The sequence below is a fragment of the Meles meles genome, chromosome X, assembly GCF_922984935.1.
Source record: "Meles meles chromosome X, mMelMel3.1 paternal haplotype, whole genome shotgun sequence".
Classification (NCBI taxonomy): Eukaryota; Metazoa; Chordata; class Mammalia; order Carnivora; family Mustelidae; genus Meles; species Meles meles.
In genome coordinates, this window is record NC_060087.1 from 84,202,269 (window position 1) to 84,223,513 (window position 21,245).

General features: G+C 41.1%; 1 protein-coding gene across 3 annotated transcripts; it reads right to left on the bottom strand.

Moving 5' to 3' along the window:
• Positions 1–16,279: 16,279 nt before the first annotated feature.
• LOC123935012 (transcription elongation factor A protein-like 3) lies at positions 16,280–19,687 on the bottom strand. 3 transcript variants are annotated; one of them, XM_045995407.1, is made up of 3 exons: positions 19,666–19,687; positions 18,700–18,769; positions 16,280–18,338 (listed from the first exon to the last, which is right to left on the bottom strand). In XM_045995407.1, the coding sequence occupies exon 3, from the start codon at positions 18,308–18,310 to the stop codon at positions 17,708–17,710; it is 603 nt and encodes a 200-aa protein (XP_045851363.1). In that variant the 5' UTR covers positions 18,311–18,338; positions 18,700–18,769; positions 19,666–19,687; the 3' UTR covers positions 16,280–17,707. The 3 variants fall into 3 exon arrangements, with proteins under 3 accessions (XP_045851363.1, XP_045851361.1, XP_045851362.1); XM_045995405.1 differs by lacking the exon at positions 19,666–19,687 and adding an exon at positions 19,317–19,490; XM_045995406.1 differs by lacking the exon at positions 19,666–19,687 and adding an exon at positions 19,305–19,490.
• Between the last annotated feature and the right edge of the window lie 1,558 nt (positions 19,688–21,245).

Below are 21,245 nucleotides of genomic sequence, written 5' to 3' on the forward strand. Positions count from 1 at the left end.
ATGTAGTGAAAAGAAGGGCCATCTGTACCCCTATGTTTATAGCAGCAATGGCTATGGTCGCCAAACTGTGGAACGAATCAAGATGCCCTTCAACTGACGAATGGATAAGGAAGATGTGGTCCATATACACGATGGAGTATTATTCCTCTATCAGAAAGGATGAATATCCAACTTTTGTAGCAACATGGACGGGACTGGAAGAGATTATGCTGAGTGAAATAAGTCAAGCAGAGAGAGCCAATTATCATATGGTTTCCCTTATTTGTGGAGCATAACAAATAACATGGAGGACATTGGGAGATGGAGAGGAGAAGGGAGTTGAGGGAAATTGGAAGGGGAGATGAACCACGAGAGACTATGGACTCTGAAAAACAACCTGAGGGTCTTGAAGGGGCGGAGGGTGGGAGGTTGGGGGAACAAGGTGGTGGGTATTAGGGAGGGCACATATTGCATGGAGCCCTGGGTGTGGTGCAAAACCAATGAATACTATTACACTGAAAAGAAATAAAAAAAGAAGTGAAAAAAATCTGTAAAATGTGACATCAAAAACAAAACATGGGGAGGGGACAAAGGTGTAGTATTTTGGAATGTGTTCAAATTTAAGTTTCTATCAAATAGAATGTTATTTACATAGGATGATCTATGTGAAACTTATAGTAAATTCAGAGCAAAAGCTTAAATACACAAAAGAAAATGTGAGAAAATTTAAACATAACACTAACGGAAGTCATCAAACCACAAGACAAAAGAGTGAGAAAAAAAAAGGAACAGGGATGAACTACAAAAACAGCTAGAAAACAATTAACAAAATGGCAATCAGTAAAACCTTGTAATAATTATTTGAATGTAAATGGACTAAATCCTCTAATTAAAAGACTTAGAGACTATGGACTCTGAAAAACAACCTGAGGGTTTTGAAGGGTCAGGGGTGGGAGGTTGGGGCAACCTGAGGGTTTTGAAGGGTCAGGGGTGGGAGGTTGGGGGAACAGGTGGTGGGTAATGGGGAGGGCACGTTTTGCATGGAGCACTGGGTGTTGTGCAAAAAGAATGAATACTGTTACACTGAAAAAATAAATAAAATGAAAAAAAAATAAAAGACTTAGAGTGGCTGGATCGATTAAGAAGAAAGAAAAAACTTATCTATGTGCTGCCTAAAGAGACTCACTTCAGAAGTAAGAACACACACAGATTGAAAGTGAAGGGATAAAAAAAGATATTCCATGCAAATGGAAACCAAAAGAAAGTGGGTGTACCTATACTCATATCAGACAAAATAGACTTTAAAACAAAAACTGTAACAAGCTGGAGGAGGGAAGATGGTGGAAGAGTAGGGGACCCTCACTTCATCTGGTCCTTTGAATTGAGCTAGATATCTATCAAATCATTCTGAACCCCAGATTGAATTCAATCTGAGATCTAAGAAAGGAATTTCTATAATTCTACAAATAGAAAAGTGACTACTTTTCACGCAGTAGGAGGTGAGGAGAAGTGATTCTGAGGGAATGTATTGGAAGATAAACTCCGGGGGGAGGGATCTGCTGTTAACTGGCTACCAGAAAGTGATATAACACTGGAGTACAAAATCAAAACTTTCAAAAGTCTGCTTCAGTGAGGGATGTCCCTGCCTGAAAGGTTCTCAAGATGTGAAGTGGGGCAGAATCCCAAGTGCTACAGTGTGGTCTCAGGATCCCTGGTGTCAGAGTTAGAACAGGGTTGCCTGAGTGTGCCAGAGTTCCCAAGCATTGGAGTGGGGACAGCAGCTATAATCAGCAAGGCCAGGAGTGGGATCTCAGCTTGGTGTTGCCATAAACTGTGAACCATGACATGATCAGGTGACCACTCTCCAAGCTGGGGCCCAGCAAACAGCATCTCTGTGGCAAGACCCTCCTCCTTCCTTCAGGAGGAGTGGTGTGGGTGTACACACAATCAGGGAACCACTCACTGAGCAAGATCTAACAATTATAAATATTTATGCTCCTAACGTGGGAGCAGTCAAATATATAAACCAATTAAAAACAGAACTAAAGAAACACATTGATAATAATACAATAATAGTAGGGGACTTTAATACCCAACTCAAAGCAATGGACAGACCATCTGGACAGAAGATTAACAAGGAAATAAAGGCTTAATAAGGAAATAATGACACATTGAACCAGATGGACTTCATAGATATATACAGAGCATTCCATCTTAAAGCAACAGAATACACATTCTTCTCAAGTGCACATGGAACATTCTCCAAAATAGATCACAGAGTGGGTCACAAATCAGGTATCAACCAGTACAAAAGATTGGGATTATCCCCTGTATAATTTCAAGCCATAATACTTTGAAACTTGAGCTCAATAAGAAGAGGAAATTTGGAAGGAACTTCAACACTTGGAGGTTAAAGAGCATCCTATTAAAGAACAAATGGATCAACCAGGAAATTAAAGAAGAATTTTAAAAATTCATGGAAACTAATGAGAATGAAAACACAACTGTTCAAAACCTTTGGGATGCAGCAAAGTTTGTCCTAAGAGGACTTTTTCAAGAAACAAAAAAGTATCAAATAACATCTGAACCATACACCTAAAGGAGCTGGAGAGAAAACAGTAAATAAGGCCTAAAACAAGCAGAAGACAAGAAATAATAAAGATCAGTGCAGAAATCAATGAAATAGACACCAAAAGAACAGTAGAACAGATCAATGAATCTAACATCTGGTTTTTTTTTAAATTAGTATTTTTTTAATAGCAACAGGCAGCAGGGATGCTCATAAACAGTTTTCTAAATGTTAATCTTCCCGAGGGATATATTCTGGAGTGTCTCCACTTCACAAATTCTCTATAGGAACCTGATCCCATACATTCCCAGAGAATTTCTGTATTAGTTTTCTCTGTTTTTCTTCTTTTAATTTGTTTTCTTTATTTCTTTTCAGTGTTCTAGACATCATTGTTTATGCACCACACCCAGTGTTCCATGACATACATGCCCTCCATAATACCCACCACCAGGCTCAGCCAACCTCCCACCCCCTGCCCCTCCAAAACCCTCAGATTGTTTTTCAGAGTCCACAGTCTCTCATGGTTCGTCTCCCCCTCCAATTTCCCCCAACTCCCTACTCCTCTCCATCTCCCCATGTCCTCTGTGTTATTTCTTATGCTCCACAAATAAGCAAAACCATATGATAATTGACTCTCTCTGCTTGACTTAATTCAATCAGCATAATCTCTTCCACTGCTGTCCATGTTGATACAAAAGTTGGATATTCATCCTTTCTGATGGAGGTATAATATTCGATTGTCTGTATGGACCATATCTTCTTTATTCATTTGTCTGCTGAAAAGCATCTTGCTTCTTTCCACAGTTTGGCGACCGTGGCCATTGCTGCTATGAACATTGGGGTACAGATGGCCCTTCTTCTCACTACATCTGTATCTTTGGGGTAAATACCCAGCAGTGCAATTGCAGGGTCATAGGGAAGCTCTATTTTTAATTTCTTAAGGAATCTCCACACTGTTTTCCAATGTACCAACTTGCATTCCTAACAACAGTGTAAGAGGGTTCCCCTTTCTCCACATCCCCTCCAACACACGTTGTTTACTCTCTTGTTAATTTTGGCAATTCTAACTGGTGTAAAGTGGTATCTCAATGTGGTTTTGATTTGAATCTCCCTGATGGCTAGTGATGATGAACATTTTTCCATGTGTCTGATAGCCATTTGTATGTCTTCATTGGAGAATTATCTGTTCATGTCTTCTGTCCATTTTTTGACATGATTATCTGTTTTGTGTGTGTTGAGTTTGAAGAGTTCTTTATAGATCCTGGATATCAATCTTTTGTCTGTACTGTCATTTGCAAATATCTTCTCCCATTCCATGGGTTGCCTCTTTGTTTTGTAGACTGTTTCCTTTGCTGTGCAGAAACTTTTGATCTTAATGAAGTCCCAAAATTTCATTTTCACTTTAGTTTCCTTTGCCTTTGGAGACACCTTGAAAGAAGTTGCTGTGGCGGATGAAGTCCTAGCAACAGCAATCAGACAACAAAGAGAAATAAAAGGTATCCAAATTGGCAATGAAGAAGTCAAACTGTCTCTCTTGGACAATGACATGATTCTTTATATGGAAAACCCAAAGGACTCTACCCCCAAACTACTAGAACTCATACAGCAATTCAGTAACGTGGCAGGTTACAAAGTCAAGGTACAGAAATCAGTGGCTTTCTTATACACTAACAATGAAAATACGGAAAGGGAAATTAGAGAATCGATTCCATTTACTATAGCACCAAGAACCAGAAGATACCTGGGAATAAACCTAACCAAAGAAGTAAAGGACCTGTACTCGAGGAACTACAGAACACTCATGAAAGAAATTGAAGAAGACACGAAAAGATGGAAGACCATTCCATGCTCATGGATCAGAAGAATAAACATTGTTAAAATGTCTATACTGCTTAGAGCAATCTATACTTTCAATGCCATTCCAATCAAAATTCCATTCCAATAAAAACTCCACTGGGAGGGGAGGAGTCAAGATGGCGGAGAAGTAGCAGCCTGAGACTACATCAGGTAGCAGGAGATCAGCTTGATAGCTTATCTAAACATTGCAAACACCTACAAATCCAACGGGAGAGCGAAGAGAAGAAGAACAGCAACTCTAGAAACAGAAAATCAACCACTTTCTGAAAGGTAGGACTGGCGGAGATGTGAATCTAAAACGACGGGAAGATAGACCGCGGGGGGAGGGGCCGGCTCCCGGCAAGCGGCGGAGCAACGGAGCACAAAATCAGGACTTTTAAAAGTCTGTTCCACTGAGGGACATTGCTCCAGAGGCTAAACCAGGGTGAAGCCCACGCGGGGTCACAGAAGGATCGGGGGTGTCAGAGTGTCGGAGAGCTCGCAGGTATTAGAACAGAGAAGCCGGCTGCAGAGACAGAGCTGAGGACTGAACTCTCAGCTCGGGGTTACCTTGAACTGGTCGCGGGCTGGGTGAGCTCAGAGCGCGGCTACAGGCTGGGGATACGGGAGTGATTGGGTGCTGTCCTCTGGGGGCGCACTGAGGAGTGGGGCCCCAGGCTCTCGGCTCCTCTGGGCCTGGGACTGGGAGGCCGCCATTTTCATTCCCGTCCTCCGGAACTCTACGGAAAGCGTTCAGGGAACAGAAGCTCCCAAAAGCGAACCGAGCCGATTACTTAGTCCGGCCGCAGGTAAGGGCGGTGCAATCCCGCCTCGGGCAAAGACACTTGAGAGTCACTACAACAGGCCCCTCCCCCAGAAGATCAACAAAATATCCAGCCAGGACGAAGTTCATCTATCAAGGAGAAAGCAGGTTCAATTCCTAAGACAGCAGAGCAATTCCAGAGGAGGAGAAAGCAAAGCACGGAACTCATGGCTTTCTCCCCATGATTCTTTAGTCTTGCAGCTACTTCAATTTTTTTTTCTTTTTTCAATTTTTTTTTCTTTCTTCTTTTTTCTTCTTCTGCTAAATTTTTTAAAACTTTTACCCTTTTCTTTTTTAACATTTTTTGACTAGTTCATCTAAATATATATATTTTTTCTTTCTTTTTTATATTTTTTTATTTGTTTTACTTTTTAAATTTTTTCTTTTTTTTTCCTTTTTTTTTCTTTTTCTTTTTTTTTTTCAGAACCTGTTTTTATCCCCTTTCTCCCCCTCACAATTAGGGGTCTCTTCTGATTTGGTTACAGCGCATTTTTCTGGGGTCTTTGCCACCCTTTTAGTAGTTTATTTCCTCCTTCATATCCTCTTATCTGGACAAAATGACAAGGCGGAAAAATTCACCACAAACAAAAGAACAAGAGACAGTACCAAAGGCTAGGGACCTAATCAACACAGACATGGGTAATATGTCAGATCAAGAGTTCAGAATGACGATTCTGAACATCCTAGCCGGGCTCGAAAAAGGCATGGAAGATATTAGAGAAACCCTCTCTGGAGATATTAAAGCCATTTCTGGAGAAATTAAAGAACTAAAATCTAACCAAGTTGAAATAAAAAAAGCTATTAATGAGGTGCAATCAAAAATGGAGGCTCTCACTGCTAGGATCAATGAGGCAGAAGAAAGAATTAGTGATATAGAAGACCAAATGACAGAGAATAAGGAAGCCGAGCAAAAGAGGGACAAACAGCTACTGGACCATGAGGGGAGAATTCGAGAAATAAGTGACACCATAAGACGAAACAACATTAGAATAATTGGGATTCCAGAAGAAGAAGAAACAGAGAGGGGAGCAGAAGGTCTATTGGAGAGAATCATTGGAGAGAATTTCCCTAATATGGCAAAGGGAACAAGCATCAAAATCCAGGAGCTGCAGAGAACCCCCCTCAAAGTCAACAAGAATAGGTCCACACCCCGTCACCTAATAGTAAAATTTACAAGTCTTAGTGACAAAGAGAAAATCCTGAAAGCACCCCGAGAAAAGAAGTCTGTAGCATACAATGGTAAAAATATTAGATTGGCGGCAGACTTATCCACAGAGACCTGGCAGGCCAGAAAGAGCTGGCATGATATATTCAGAGCACTCAACGAGAAAAACATGCAGCCAAGAATACTCTATCCAGCTAGGCTATCATTGAAAATAGAAGGAGAGATCAAAAGCTTCCAGGACAAACAAAAACTGAAAGAATTTGCAAACACCAAACCAGCTCTACAGGAAATATTGAAAGGGGTCCTCTAAGCAAAGAGAGAGCCTAAAAGTAGTAGATCAGAAAGGTACAGAGACAATATACAGTAACAGTCACCTTACAGGCTAATAATGGCACTAAATTCATATCTCTCAATAGTTACCCTGAATGTTAATGGGCTAAATGCCCCAATCAAAAGACACAGGGTATCAGAATGGATAAAAAAACAAAACCCATCTATATGTTGCCTACAAGAAACTCATTTTAGACGCGAAGACACCTCCAGATTTAAAGTGAGGGGGTGGAAAACAATTTACCATGCTAATGGGCATCAGAAGAAAGCTGGGGTGGCAATCCTTATATCAGATCAATTAGATTTCAAGCCAAAGACTATAATAAGAGATGAGGAAGGACACTATATCCTACTCAAAGGGTCTGTCCAACAAGAAGATCTAACCATTTTAAATATCTATGCCCCTAACGTGGGAGCAGCCAACTATATCAACCAATTAATAACAAAATCAAAGAAACACATCAATAATAATACAATAATAGTAGGGGACTTTAACACTCCCCTCACTGAAATGGACAGATCATCCAAGCCAAAGATCAACAAGGAAATAAAGGCCTTAAATGACACACTGGACCAGATGGACATCACAGATATATTCAGAACATTTCATCCCAAAGCAACAGAATACACATTCTTCTCTAGTGCACATGGAACCTTCTCCAGAATAGATCACATCCTGGGTCACAAATCAGGTCTCAACCGGTATCAAAAGATTAGGATTATTCCCTGCATATTTTCAGACCACAATGCTCTGAAGCTAGAACTCAATCACAAGACGAAAGCTGGAAAGAACCCAAATACATGGAGACTAAACAGCATCCTTCTAAAGAATGAATGGGTTAACCAGGAAATTAAAGAAGAATTGAAAAAATTCATGGAAACAAATGATAATGAAAACACAACAGTTCAAAATCTGTGGGACACAGCAAAGGCAGTCCTGAGAGGAAAATATATAGCGGTACAAGCCTTTCTCAAGAAACAAGAAAGGTCTCAAGTACACAACCTAACCCTACACGTAAAGGAGCTGGAGAAAGAACGAGAAAGAAACCCTAAACCCGGCAGGAGAAGAGAAATCATAAAGATCAGAGCAGAAATCAATGAAATAGAAACCAAAAAAACAATAGAAAAAATCAATGAAACTAGGAGCTGGTTCTTTGAAAGAATCAATAAGATTGATAAACCCCTGGCCAGACTCATCAAAAAGAAAAGAGAAAGGACCCAAATAAATAAAATCATGAAGGAAAGAGGAGAGATCACAACTAACACCAAAGAAATACAGACAATTATAAGAACACACTATGAGCAACTCTACGCCAACAAATTGGACAATCTGGAAGAAATGGATGCATTTCTAGAGACATATAAACTACCACAACTGAACCAGGAAGAAATAGAAAACCTGAACAGGCCCATAACCAGTAAGGAGATTGAAACAGTCATCAAAAATCTCCAAACAAACAAAAGCCCAGGGCCAGACGGCTTCCCAGGGGAATTCTACCAAACATTTAAAGAAGAACTCATTCCTATTCTCCTGAAACTGTTCCAAAAAATAGAAATGGAAGGAAAACTTCCAAACTCATTTTATGAGGCCAGCATCACCTTGATCCCAAAACCAGACAAGGATCCCACCAAAAAAGAGAACTACAGACCAATATCTTTGATGAACACAGACGCAAAAATTCTCGCCAAAATACTAGCCAATAGGATTCAACAGTACATTAAAAGGATTATTCACCACGATCAAGTGGGATTTATTCCAGGGCTGCAGGGTTGGTTCAACATCTGCAAATCAATCAATGAGATAGAACACATTAATAAAAGAAAGAACAAGAACCATATGATACTCTCAATAGATGCTGAAAAAGCATTTGACAAAGTACAGCATCCCTTCCTGATCAAAACTCTTCAAAGTGTGGGGATAGAGGGCACATACCTCAATATTATCAAAGCCATCTATGCAAAACCCACTGCAAATATCATTCTCAATGCAGAAAAACTGAAAGCTTTTCCGTTAAGGTCAGGAACACGGCAGGGATGTCCATTATCACCACTGCTATTCAACATAGTACTAGAAGTCCTAGCCTCAGCAATCAGACAACAAAAAGACATTAAAGGCATCCAAATTGGTAAAGAAGAAGTCAAACTATCACTCTTTGCAGATGATATGATACTATATGTGGAAAACCCAAAAGACTCCACTCCAAAACTGCTAGAACTTGTACAGGAATTCAGTAAAGTGTCAGGATATAAAATCAATGCACAGAAATCAGTTGCATTTCTGTACACCAACAACAAGACTGAAGAAAGAGAAATTAAGGAGTCAATCCCATTTACAATTGTACCCAAAACTATAAGATACCTAGGAATAAACCTAACCAAAGAGACTAAGAATCTATACACAGAAAATTATAAAGTACTCATGAAAGAAATTGAGGAAGACACAAAAAAATGGAAAAATGTTCCATGCTCCTGGATTGGAAGAATAAATATTGTGAAAATGTCCATGCTACCTAAAGCAATCTACATATTTAATGCAATCCCTATCAAAATACCATCCATTTTTTTCAAAGAAATGGAACAAATAATCCTAAAATTTATATGGAACCAGAAAAGACCTCGAATAGCCAAAGGAATATTGAAAAAGAAAGCCAAAGTGGGTGGCATCACAATTCCGGACTTCAAGCTCTATTACAAAGCTGTCATCATCAAGACAGCATGGTACTGGCACAAAAACAGACACATAGATCAGTGGAACAGAATAGAGAGCCCAGAAATCGACCCTCAACTCTATGGTCAACTCATCTTCGACAAAGCAGGAAAGAATGTCCAATGGAAAAAAGACAGCCTCTTCAATAAATGGTGCTGGGAAAATTGGACAGCCACATGCAGAAACATGAAATTGGGCCACTTCCTTACACCACACACGAAAATAGACTCCAAATGGATGAAGGACCTCAATGTGAGAAAGGAATCCATCAAAATCCTTGAGGAGAATGCAGGCAGCAACCTCTTCCACCTCAGCCATAGCAACATCTTCCTAGGAACAACGGCAAAGGCAAGGGAAGCAAGGGCAAAAATGAACTATTGGGATTTCATCAAGATCAAAAGCTTTTGCATAGCAAAGGAAACAGTTAACAAAACCAAAAGACAACTGACAGAATGGGAGAAGATATTTGCAAACGACATATCAGATAAAGGGCTAGTATCCAAAATCTATAAGGAACTTAGCAAACTCAACACCCAAAGAACAAACAATCCAATCAAGAAATGGGCAGAGGACATGAACAGACATTTCTGCAAAGAAGACATCCAGATGGCCAACAGACACATGAAAAAGTGCTCCACGTCACTCGGCATCAGGGAAATACACATCAAAACCACAATGAGATATCACCTCACACCAGTCAGAATGGCTAAAATTAACAAGTCAGGAAATGACAGATGCTGGAGAGGATGTGGAGAAAGGGGAACCCTCCTCCACTGTTGGTGGGAATGCAAGCTGGTGCAACCACTCTGGAAAACAGCATGGAGGTTCCTCAAAATGTTGAAAATAGAACTACCATATGACCCAGCAATTGCACTACTGGGTATTTACCCTAAAGATACAAACATAGTGATCCGAAGGGGCACGTGTACCCGAATGTTTATAGCAGCAATGTCTACAATAGCCAAACTATAGAAAGAACCTAGATGTCCATCAACAGATGAATGGATAAAGAAGAAGTGGTATATATACACAATGGAATACTATGCAGCCATCAAAAGAAATGAAATCATGCCATATGCGACGACATGGATGGAACTAGAGCGTATCATGCTTAGTGAAATAAGTCAATCGGAGAAAGACAACTATCATATGACCTCCCTGATATGAGGACATGGAGAAGCAACATGGGGGGTTAGGGGGATAGGAGAAGAATAAATGAAACAAGATGGGATTGGGAGGGAGACAAACCATAAATGACTCTTAATCTCACAAAACAAACTGGGGGTTGCTGGGGGGAGGTGGGATTGGGAGAGGGGGAGGGGGCTATGGACATTGAGGAGGGTAAGTGCTATGGTGAGTGCTGTGAAGTGTGTAAACCTGGCGATTCACAGACCTGTACCCCTGGGGATAAAAATACATTATATGTTTATTAAAAAAAAAATTTGGAAGGGGAGGCAAACCATAAGAGACTATGGACTCTGAAAAACAACCTGAGGGTTTTGAAGGGTCAGGGGTGGGAGGTTGGGGGAACAGGTGGTGGGTAATGGGGAGGGCACGTTTTGCATGGAGCACTGGGTGTTGTGCAAAAAGAATGAATACTGTTACGCTTAAAAAATAAATAAAATGGAAAAAAGTAAAAAAAAAACAGAAAAAAAAGAACACAGAAGATAAATTTGTTCTCACAGTATTGAGAAATGAAGTAACTCAATAGAAAAATAAATAGATCCAAAAGCTAAAAAAAAAAAAAAAAAATTCCACTGGCATTTTTCAAAGAGCTGGAGCAAACAATCCTAAAATTTGTATGGAATCAGAAGAGACTGTGAATTGCTAAGGAAATGTTGAAAAAGAAAAAGAGAACTGGGGGCATCATAGTGCCTGATTTTAAGCTTTACTACAAAGGTGTGATCACCAAGACAGCATGGTACTGGCACAAAAACAGACACATAGATCAGTGGAATAGAGTAGAGAGCCCAGATATGGGCCCTCAACTCTATGGTCAAATAATCTTTTACAAAGCAGGAAAAAATATCCAGTGGAAAAAAGATAGTCTCTTCAATAAATGGTGCTGGGAAAATTAGACAGCTATGTGTAGAAGAATGAAACACGATCATTCTCTCACACCATACACAAAGGTAAACTCAAAATGGATAAAAGACCTCAACATGAGACAGGAATCCATCAGAATCCTAGAAGATCTGGTTTTTTGAAACAATCACTAAGACCTATAGACCCCTAGCAGACTTATCAAAAAGAAGAGAGAAAGGACACAAATAAAATCATGAATGAAAGAGGAGAGATCCCAACCAATACCAAGAAATACAAACAATTATAAGAGCATATTATGAACAACTATATGTCAACAAATTAGGCTATCTGGAAGAAATGGATGCATTCCTAGCGAGGTATAAACTACCAAAACAGGAAGAAATAGAAAACTTGAAGGGACCCATAACAAGCAAGGAAATTGAAGCAGTAATCAAAACTCTCCCAATAAACAAGAGTCCAGGGTCAGATGGCTTCCCAGGGGAATTCTACCAAACATTTAAGGAACTAGAGTGGTGCAGCCACTATGGAAAACAGAACTGAATTTTCTCAAAAGATTAGAAACTACCATGTGATCCAGAAACCCCATTATTGAGTATCTGTCCAAAGAAAACAAAAACACTAATTCAAAAAGATACATTTACCCCTATGTTCATTGCAGCATTATTTACAATAGCCAAGATATGGAAACAAACTAAGTGTCCATCAATGAACGAATGGATAAAGAAGGTGTGATACACACACACACACACACACACAAACACACACGGAGGAATGCTAGTCAACCATAAAAAAGGAAATTATTTTCATTTGTGACAACATGGATGAAACTTGAAGGTATTATGCTGATGAAGTAAGTCAAACAGAAAGACAATTACCACATGGTTTTACAGATATGTGGTGTCTAAAAAGCAAAACAAACAGAACCCAGACTCATACATACAGAGAACAGATTAGTAGTTGACTGAGAGGAGCAGGATTGGTGGGAATGGGTGAAAGAGATCAATAAGTAATGTTTCCAGTTATAAAATAAATAAGCCATGGGGAGTGTAGTTAATAATATTGTATTAACCTTGTGTGGTAACAGTAAGTAGATTTAATGTAGTGATCATTTTGCCATATATGCAAGTGTTAAGTTAGTATGTCATTCACTTGAAACTAATATGACATTGTATGTCATTTATATGTCCACAAAAAAGAAGAAATAGATTATACAGCTAGACTTATAACAGGGAAGAGATTGCATTAGTCATAAAAAATACCCACGAATAAAAACCCAGAGGCAGATGGCTTCACTGCTGAATTTTACCAAACATTCGCAAAAGAATTATTACCAAATCTTCACAACAAGAGAAGTCAGAATTAGTAAATTCTGTAAGATTTAGCCCATTTCTTTTGTATTTTGTAGCAAAGTTAATTCCTTGGTTGGATATGATTTTGGTGATTTTGTGTGTGGCACTATTCAGGTGACTGAGACATGCTTATGCTGATAGAAGTGTTATGGAGAGTAATGTCAATTCCTTATCTGATATTCATGTCTATTACTGTAAGGAAAAATATTTTGACTCCTCTGGGAAAGAAGGGCTCCCGTAATCAATTTACCACTTGGCAGCTAGTTGGTTGCACCAGGAAATGTTGCTAAATATATGGGTCAGCATTGTTCCCTGCTGTGGGAGTTTTGGACATCTGGTAATAGATAGTAGCCAGGTCAGCCTTTGTAATAGGAAGGCGATGTTTTGGATCCCAGTCATAGTATCTAACTCGGTTACCATGGCACTTAATGTATGGCCCCATGGAGTTTCAGATGGAGAGTAATATCTTCAGGAACTGTACTTAGTGTATTATGCCTAGGATCCTCATTCACATCTGGTTTAGATGATTTAGATGATGAGATTTTGACTTTTGAGCTAATGCTGTAATGAGATGGAGTTCTTGTGAACCTCTTGTGAACCTTGGGGGAAGGTGAATATGTTAACCTTGGGAGGTGAATATGTTTTGCATTTGGGAAGGAAATGAATCTTCAGGAATCAGAAGGTGGACTGTGGAGGCAGAATTTTAAGATTGCCTACCACATTGCCAACTGGCATTACATACATACCTTCTTCCAGTTATTTAATCAAACACTAATCCACGTGTTTCTGTGAATCCATCTGTAGATAGAATTGGGGTCTTAAATCAGTTGACTTTAACATGAGAAAATTTTGTAGGTGGCCCTGACCTAATCACATCATCTGCCCTGCTTTTTTTAGAGAGGGAGGAAGGGAAGGGGAGGGAGAGAGAAAATCTTAAGCAGGCTTCATGCCCAGTGCAGAGAACAATGCCAGATTTAATCTCACAATCCTGAGTTCATGAACTGAGCCAAAATCAAGGGTCAGATGATTCCACCCAGGCACTCCATATTATCCCTTTAAATAGTGGTCTAGAGTCAGGTACAGAGAAGTCAGAAATTAGAAGCATGAGAAAGAGTCAATGCACTATTGCTGGCTTGAAAATGGAGTGAGCCTTGTGGTAAAGAATGCAAGATATTATAAGCTGAAAAGAGCTCAGCTGATAGCCAGTAAAAAATACGCAGTACTACAGTCCTACAGCTGCAAGGAACTGAATTCTGAAAACATGTGAGACCCTGAGCAGAAAGCATAATCATGCAGTGCAAGACCTCTGGTCTACAGATGTGTAAACAAATAAATGAATGTTTTGTTAACCTCAGTGTGTGGTAATTTGTTATGCAATAGTAAATTATTATATCATGGGACACAAAATCTGCAGTTAATAATTTTCCAATTTAATTCTTTCCAAAATCCTTGATCAATCTTTTCATCATTACATATGGGTCAGAATAGATCCATACCTACATCTATGAAGAGTTATACAAAGACCCATGTGAACCACATAGCATTCTACTTACTGGCAGCATGTTTCTTGCCCAGTGTTTTTCCAAGTCATTCTTTAGACATCCGTTTACACCTACTGTCAACATACCAAGAAGATACATTGACAAACTGGATGATTGTTTTATCCTTTTTCTTCTAACTGGTTATGAGGCCATACATAATGGTGGAGAGATAGAGACAATGAAATAGCAGGAATAAGTATATGTAATTTACTTGTGCCACTTTGATGTACCCAAGACCAGTTTTATAATCCATTTGCCAGTGCTCACACAAAACTTTACTATTTAACAGAGTAAATAGAAACAAGTTCATAATGGGTGTCTCATTCATACAGAAAATTAAATACCTCATGGCCAGGTGTTAAGTCTCTACCAGGGTCTTGTAGCAAGCCCAAGTGAGCGCCTTCTCAAATGGAGACTAACTGCTGAAAGAAGAGGGCATGGTTTGTTCAAAAACCCTAGGAGTATGTTTTTTAATTCTATTATTGGGGATTTTTAAGGCTACATAGACTCTGTATAGCAAGGATATAATAAAATTGGGTCTTCAGGGTCATGAGACTGAAGCGTCAGAGAAACTAGCACTATAGCTCGGACCTGCTGTAGATCTTTTCCTTTCTCTGGGTACCACTTAAAATTGGAGACCATATGGAGTCCAAGCACAAAGCCAATATGATATACGTTGTCTCTAAGATCTAAGATCCTGATTCCCACAGGCTAACTGGAGAAAGATCACCTGCAGGTAAATCAACTGTTATCCCTCCATGGCAGTTCCTTATCCTGGCTTCCCACCCTGGCAAGCATACTCTTCCTTTATGACACTGTGCTCCTGTGACTAACAGTCTTCCACTGGATCTTTTTACAGCACAGATACCACAGTTGTTTAGTTTCACTTTACAGAGCCTGTCTTCCTGGGGTTGAGAAGTTCCACTCCAGCCAAGGAGTTCTCCTTGGTGCTGGTAAAACATGTTAGACAATTAAAATTATTTTTCCAAAGTTAATTATGTAGATAGGGGCTAAATTTGGGGAACAATTTAAGGTTCCCAAATTAGTCCTTATTATTTATACTTTTATTAAATACCTACTATTTGTTGGGTACTGTCTTGGGGCACTCGATGTACAAATATAAAATGGGCTGGATATGTTTTGCGATGCGAAGAATCCAATAAAGTGTTTCTCAGGTTTTTAAAACCACAGCCCACAGTGAGAAATATATTTTTGTATCACAACTTGTGTTACACACACACACACACATCTGAAATATAAATTTCATATAATATTCATGATACTGGCAATTTGATATTTTCTATTTGCCTTTATTTTATCTTATTTCCTTAACAATTTGCAAGTCTTGATCCACTGAATTAATTTCAAGACCTACCAATTCATGGGAGAGTGTGTATCTGATATGGTACATATATTTATATTTTCAGGTACATATTTGATGGGAAGGTGGGAGTGGAGAGCCTGAAAAGAGTCTCCATCTAAGCCACTTGTTCTCAAACTTAAATGTGCACAGAAATCATCTGGGAATCTTGTTAAAATGACCCTAACTCAATAGTTCTGAGGTAGGGCCTGAGATTCTGCATTTCTAATTAACTCTCAAGTGATACTGATGAGCTGCTCCATGCACCACATTTTCACTAATAAAGATCTAAAAATCAGATATGTTTAAGTGTTGACTGAACTGCTAAAGTGGGGCCTGACAAGTTTCCTGGGAGAGAACTCCACCTAGGAGAGAGTGCAGATATTAACCTATAAGAATAGCACAACTTAAAAAAAAAAGATTTTATTTATTTATTTATTTGAGAGAGAAAGAGCATAAGTGGGGGGAGAGGCAGAGGGACAAACAGACTCCCCACTGAGCCCTGAACTCAACATGGGGTTCTATTCCAGGACCCTGAGATCATGACCTGAGCCAAAGTCAGACACTTTACCAAGTGAGTCACCCAGACACCCCAGCACAGCTTTATCAGATATTTTTTCCTTCCCTAGCATGTAATATCTGAATTTGATGAGGATATTCATGTATGCAAAAATGCACAAACTGAAAAAAATACACATAAATTATCATTTTGCAAGTAGCACTAGTGGGATACTCATAGGTAACTGAATAACTATAACTCAAGTGAGAAAAGAGCTTTGTTCACACTTCTATAAGGGTCAAGGATGGGTGGGCATTGGCTCTAGAGAAACTGATAGGGCTTTGGCACCTTAAGGCCTCCAGATCATTAGAGAGTATCAGTAATAAGTACAGAACCCAGGAGCAAGGGCACAGTGCCCAGCAGACATGGATGTATCCAGGAGACAATGGCATTCATCTTCTAGCTGCCTAGACTTGTTACTGGCCACAGATGAGACCTCTTTCAGTCCTGCTCCAAGTGTCTGAATTCCATCCATATACCTGCAGCTGCATGGGAATAGTGTGGGAGCCACCCCCCTCCCCCCCCCACACACAAGTATCTGGTAGAGGCTGGGTTACAACAGAGCTCACATAACTCAGTACCTCATTTGATCCGCTTGGCAGGCCCATAAAGCAAGTAATATCCCCATTTTACAGATAACAACACTGACCCTTACAGCAGTAGGTATAACTGCCAGGTTGATTCCTCTAGCTATTAGTCCTAGAAAATGTGAGTTTTACCTATTTTTTCATGTTCTGACAACAGGAATTTTGTCTTCACTGCCTTCTTAAACTCACGGAACAGTTAAATCACTTACCATGTATTCTTTTCAGCTTTTAGTTATTTTTAAATTATGACAAACATAATTCATATATTTAGGAAAAAGAGATGAGTGACTACATAAAAAGAATCACACCATGGTGGAAGCCATAGGATGATACAGGACTCAGAAGGAGCAGCAGTGCTTATGGACATGGTTACAACTAGGGGAAGATATGCGGTTGGGCACGCCTGCAGAAGAATGCCATGGAAGTACCTAACCATAAGGTGATTGAACTCATTTCTGAGTATGGGTGAGACCTATTCTGGCTATCATGCAGGAAAAAACCACTGCCTACTTTTTAGTGTAACACACTTTCAGAGTTTTCTCTGTGCACAAATGCATTATGCAAGTATTATATTTTTACAAAAATGGGCTGATACTGCATATGCGGTTCTGAAATTATTTTAGCTTTATTATTTTTGCAATGTACCATGAACATCTTTTCCATGCACATGGATGAAAATTCTCTACTGAATGGCAGAGAGCATTATAGCTGGATCAAAAGGCTGCTGGTAACAAGAGTGACACCAAAAGCAAAGTATCAGCTTAAGGTTAAAGCACATAGCCTGGCAAATGCCTACCAGGGAAAGCAGCATCAGCAATATTCTCATCAGAGAAAACAAAATTGAAGGCCAAAGGCATTAAAGATATGGGATATCATGTAAGCCTCTTTGGCCTCTACCTCCACCCCTCACTCCCCTGGCACCTCGTTGCCCCCTTGGGGCAAATGGGTCCTGTACATCTCTTTGCATCCAGTGAAAACCACCCATTTTCTGTTTTTTCCTTAGCTCTTCCTGAGCCCTTGACATATCTCCACATTCTCTCATCATCTCCTCACTGCCCAAGTGCCTTTCCTGTAAGTCCTCCTGGTAGTCCTTGGGGGAATCATCTGTCCCTCTGTCTGTTTTTCTTTTTGCTTTCCTGGGCACGTAATCTTCAGCTGGGCGCTTTTCTGCAGCCCGTGGTTCACTCTCAGGCTTTGCCAGGGATTCTGGATTGCCCTCACCATGTGGTTTTCCCTCATTGTTGGACATGCCCTGCTTTTCTTGCTTTCCCTCATCTTCTGGTTGCCCCTCATCATCTGGCTGTCCCTTATTCTGGAGCTTTCCCTCATGCCCTGGCTTCCCCTCCACTTCCAGGTTTTCTTCCTCATCTGATTTTCCTTTGTCTTCAGGCTCAACTTCATCCTCCGGCATTCCCTCGATTTCCAGTTTTCCCTCACTTTCACTGTAGAGTTTTTCCATGTTGAGATTTCCCCTTCTTGTTCTTGTCCTGGGGCAGGGGTGGGGTGGGAAGGGGAAGAAAAGACAAAGGAGACAAGGCAGACTGAGGAATTGGAGGTGGAATGCAGATGTTGATATTACTGGCATTCTTCCCCTTGGCTGGGTTCGCCTGACTTCCCAAGCCCTCCAAGTGTGTCTTTGGCCCACCCTTTACCCCACAATTCATCCCACATGTGAGAGCTAACCATTTCCCTGGCAGGCCCTACCACCTTCTATATCATCCATCAGCGTGGTGGGGTGGGCGCAATATATGTGGTATGGAGGATAGGCAGTGGGGTCCTCAAATTCTGCCCAAACTGTGCCCTCCCCCCACCCCGCGTCCTGTCCAATGGTCTCCCCCTTTCACTAACCTGCAGAGGTTCTGGACAGGTTCCTCCTCCTTTTCTAGCTTTGCAGAGTGCTGGGGACAGACACACAGACCTGCAGACAGACAGGAGACAGGGGCAGGGCCTGTGCACTCAGCCTACTTAAGTTTCTTTCCTGAATCTGAGTCCTGCTCAAGCAACATTTCCCTCTCCTACCCCCCCCCCCCCCCCACCATCGCAGCCGCCATTAATTTTCAGGCCTCAGATTCCAGACCAAGATTCTTTCCAAATGGTTTGGGTCTCTGTGTCTCCTCCCCTGCAGGCATGCCGCCCACCCTCTCCTCTTTTCCGCGGAGGTCAGTATTTCCTTTTAGGTACAGTGTGTGAGAGCGGGTTATTTCTAGAATATGTCTACATTTCACTGTCGCACTGCAGGGACACCTCCCCGCATTTCAGGTCCAAAAATGGATGCAGGGCGCGGAGGAGGGGCGTCGAGGAGGCGGCGATGGGGTGCTCCCTCCCCACCTGCCCACGTCCACACTGCATCCCCCTCCTCACCGACCTCCCGGACCCCCATCCCACGCTGCGCTGCTCCCAGATCCTACTCCCATCCACCCCCACCTCTGCCCGGGGCCGCCGGCAGCGCCCACCTTCACACTGACCTGCGGGGCCCCAGGGCAGGCCTGCGCCTCCTCGGGCTCGCTGAAGCCCGCTCACCCCTCGCCCGCCGCCCGGGCAGCTCAGGGAGCTGGTTCCGCGCGGGCGACGGGAGCGGAGGGCGCAGGGACCGGACCGCAGGGCCGGCGAACGGGCGGGCGCGGGGGCTGCTGCCCACGTCCGCGCCCAGCCAGTCACGTGAGCGCCGCGTCACGCGAGCTCGGTCCCCTACCCCGCCCCCTTACCCCCATCCTCAAGGGACCAAGCAACCACACACGGTGGGGGGCGGGGTGGCAAAGGGAGAATCAAGGAGAGAGCAGGAGCCGGGAGGCTTCCAGACCACAGGTGCTTTACCTGGCGCATCTCAGGCCCTCGCACTGCATCCCTCTGCGATATACGTAATTGCAAGGTGTGACCACTGATCACAGGGACGTACCCGACTTTGCCAGGAGCGCTCAACAACTGAGTCCCACAGGCTGCTTTCAAGACCCGCTCTGCCTGACTCCAGAGCCCAGACAGTAGTACCGCCAGGAAGCGGCGCTGCCACCTTGAGCAGCTGTGTTCCTGGACCTCTTCTCTGTACCCATGTTCTCTCTCCCTGAATGATTTCTGTTCATTGCCCCCTAAGTACAGATGATTCTCAAATCTCCATCTCCAGGCTGTTCCCTCCCCTTAGCCCCAGATCTTCTTTGCCAACTGTCCATTGGATACCACTGCATGAATGTCCCTGAGGGACCTCAAAATCCTTACACCCCAACCCTTTTTTCGGCTATTCCTTCTCAGCTTCTCTGTTCACTTCTCTTCACACTTGAAACTTGCGCTCTAATATTGGACCGGTTCTCATGTAGAATGTCAGACAGCTAAAAAAGAAAGCATTAAGGTATTTTTTAAAACTTGTCACAGATGAACCGATTTATCATAATCCTTAGTCTACAACACAGTCTTAGCATCTACCTTTTGTCCCTCTTTTCTTTCCTTTCTTCCCCTTCCCTTCCCTTTCCTCTTTCATACCATGAAATCACCACCCAACTCAAAAACTAGAAAATTGCCAAAACTATAGTTGTTACAGTGTAACAGCATATACTTGGTTTTGACAATGTGACTATAATGTGTCTTGATTTGGATCATGTTAATCCTGATTGGAAATAACTGAACTTCTTGAATACATAGATTAGTGTATCCCTTTATGAATAATTTTCAGCTTTTATTTGTTCAAAAATTCCTTCTTCTTGTTTCTATCTCTTTTCTCCTTCTGAGATTCCTATCATGCATATGTTAAATCTGCTTCATTGTTTCTCCTGGTTCTTTTAGGTTTTGTTAATTTTTCCTCATTCTTTTTACTTTTTGCTCCTCAGACTGGATAATCTCAATTCATCTATCTTCAGAGTAACTGATTCTTTCTTCTACATGCTCAAATATGCTGTCAAACCCCTCTAGTGAGCTTTTTACTTCAGTTATTTTCACTCCAGAATTTCTATTTTGTTCCTTTTTATAATTTCTATCTCTATATTCTCTCTCTCTGCTGATAGTTTGTATCTGCTGAGGGATTTTTTTCCCTCATTTCCTTAGTGCTTTGTCCATGGCTTCCTTTAGCTCTTTGAGCATATTTAAGAAAGTTGATCCAAAATTTTTTTCTAGCTTGTCTAGTACATGAACTTTTTTATACTCATTCTAATAATTTTTTCCTTTCCTAGAAATAGACCATACTTTCTTGTTTCTTCATATGCCTTACAATCTGTGTTGGAATTTGGACATTTTGTGTATTAGAAAATGTCAATTCTGTAAATTAGATCCTCTTGCTTTTCAGGTTTTGTTGTTGTTCTTTGTTGTTGGTTGTTTCTTTGTTTGTTGACTTTTCAAAGTACTTTTTGTAAATTCTGTATTCTTTGTCATGTGAGGTCACTGAAATCTATACCAGATTAGCTCAGTAATCA

What these genes read in the sequence shown, in the direction of transcription:
- LOC123935012 (XM_045995407.1), bottom strand. Translation starts at nt 18,310, where the DNA reads ATGGAAAAACTCTACAGTGAAAGTGAGGGAAAACTGGAAATCGAGGGA.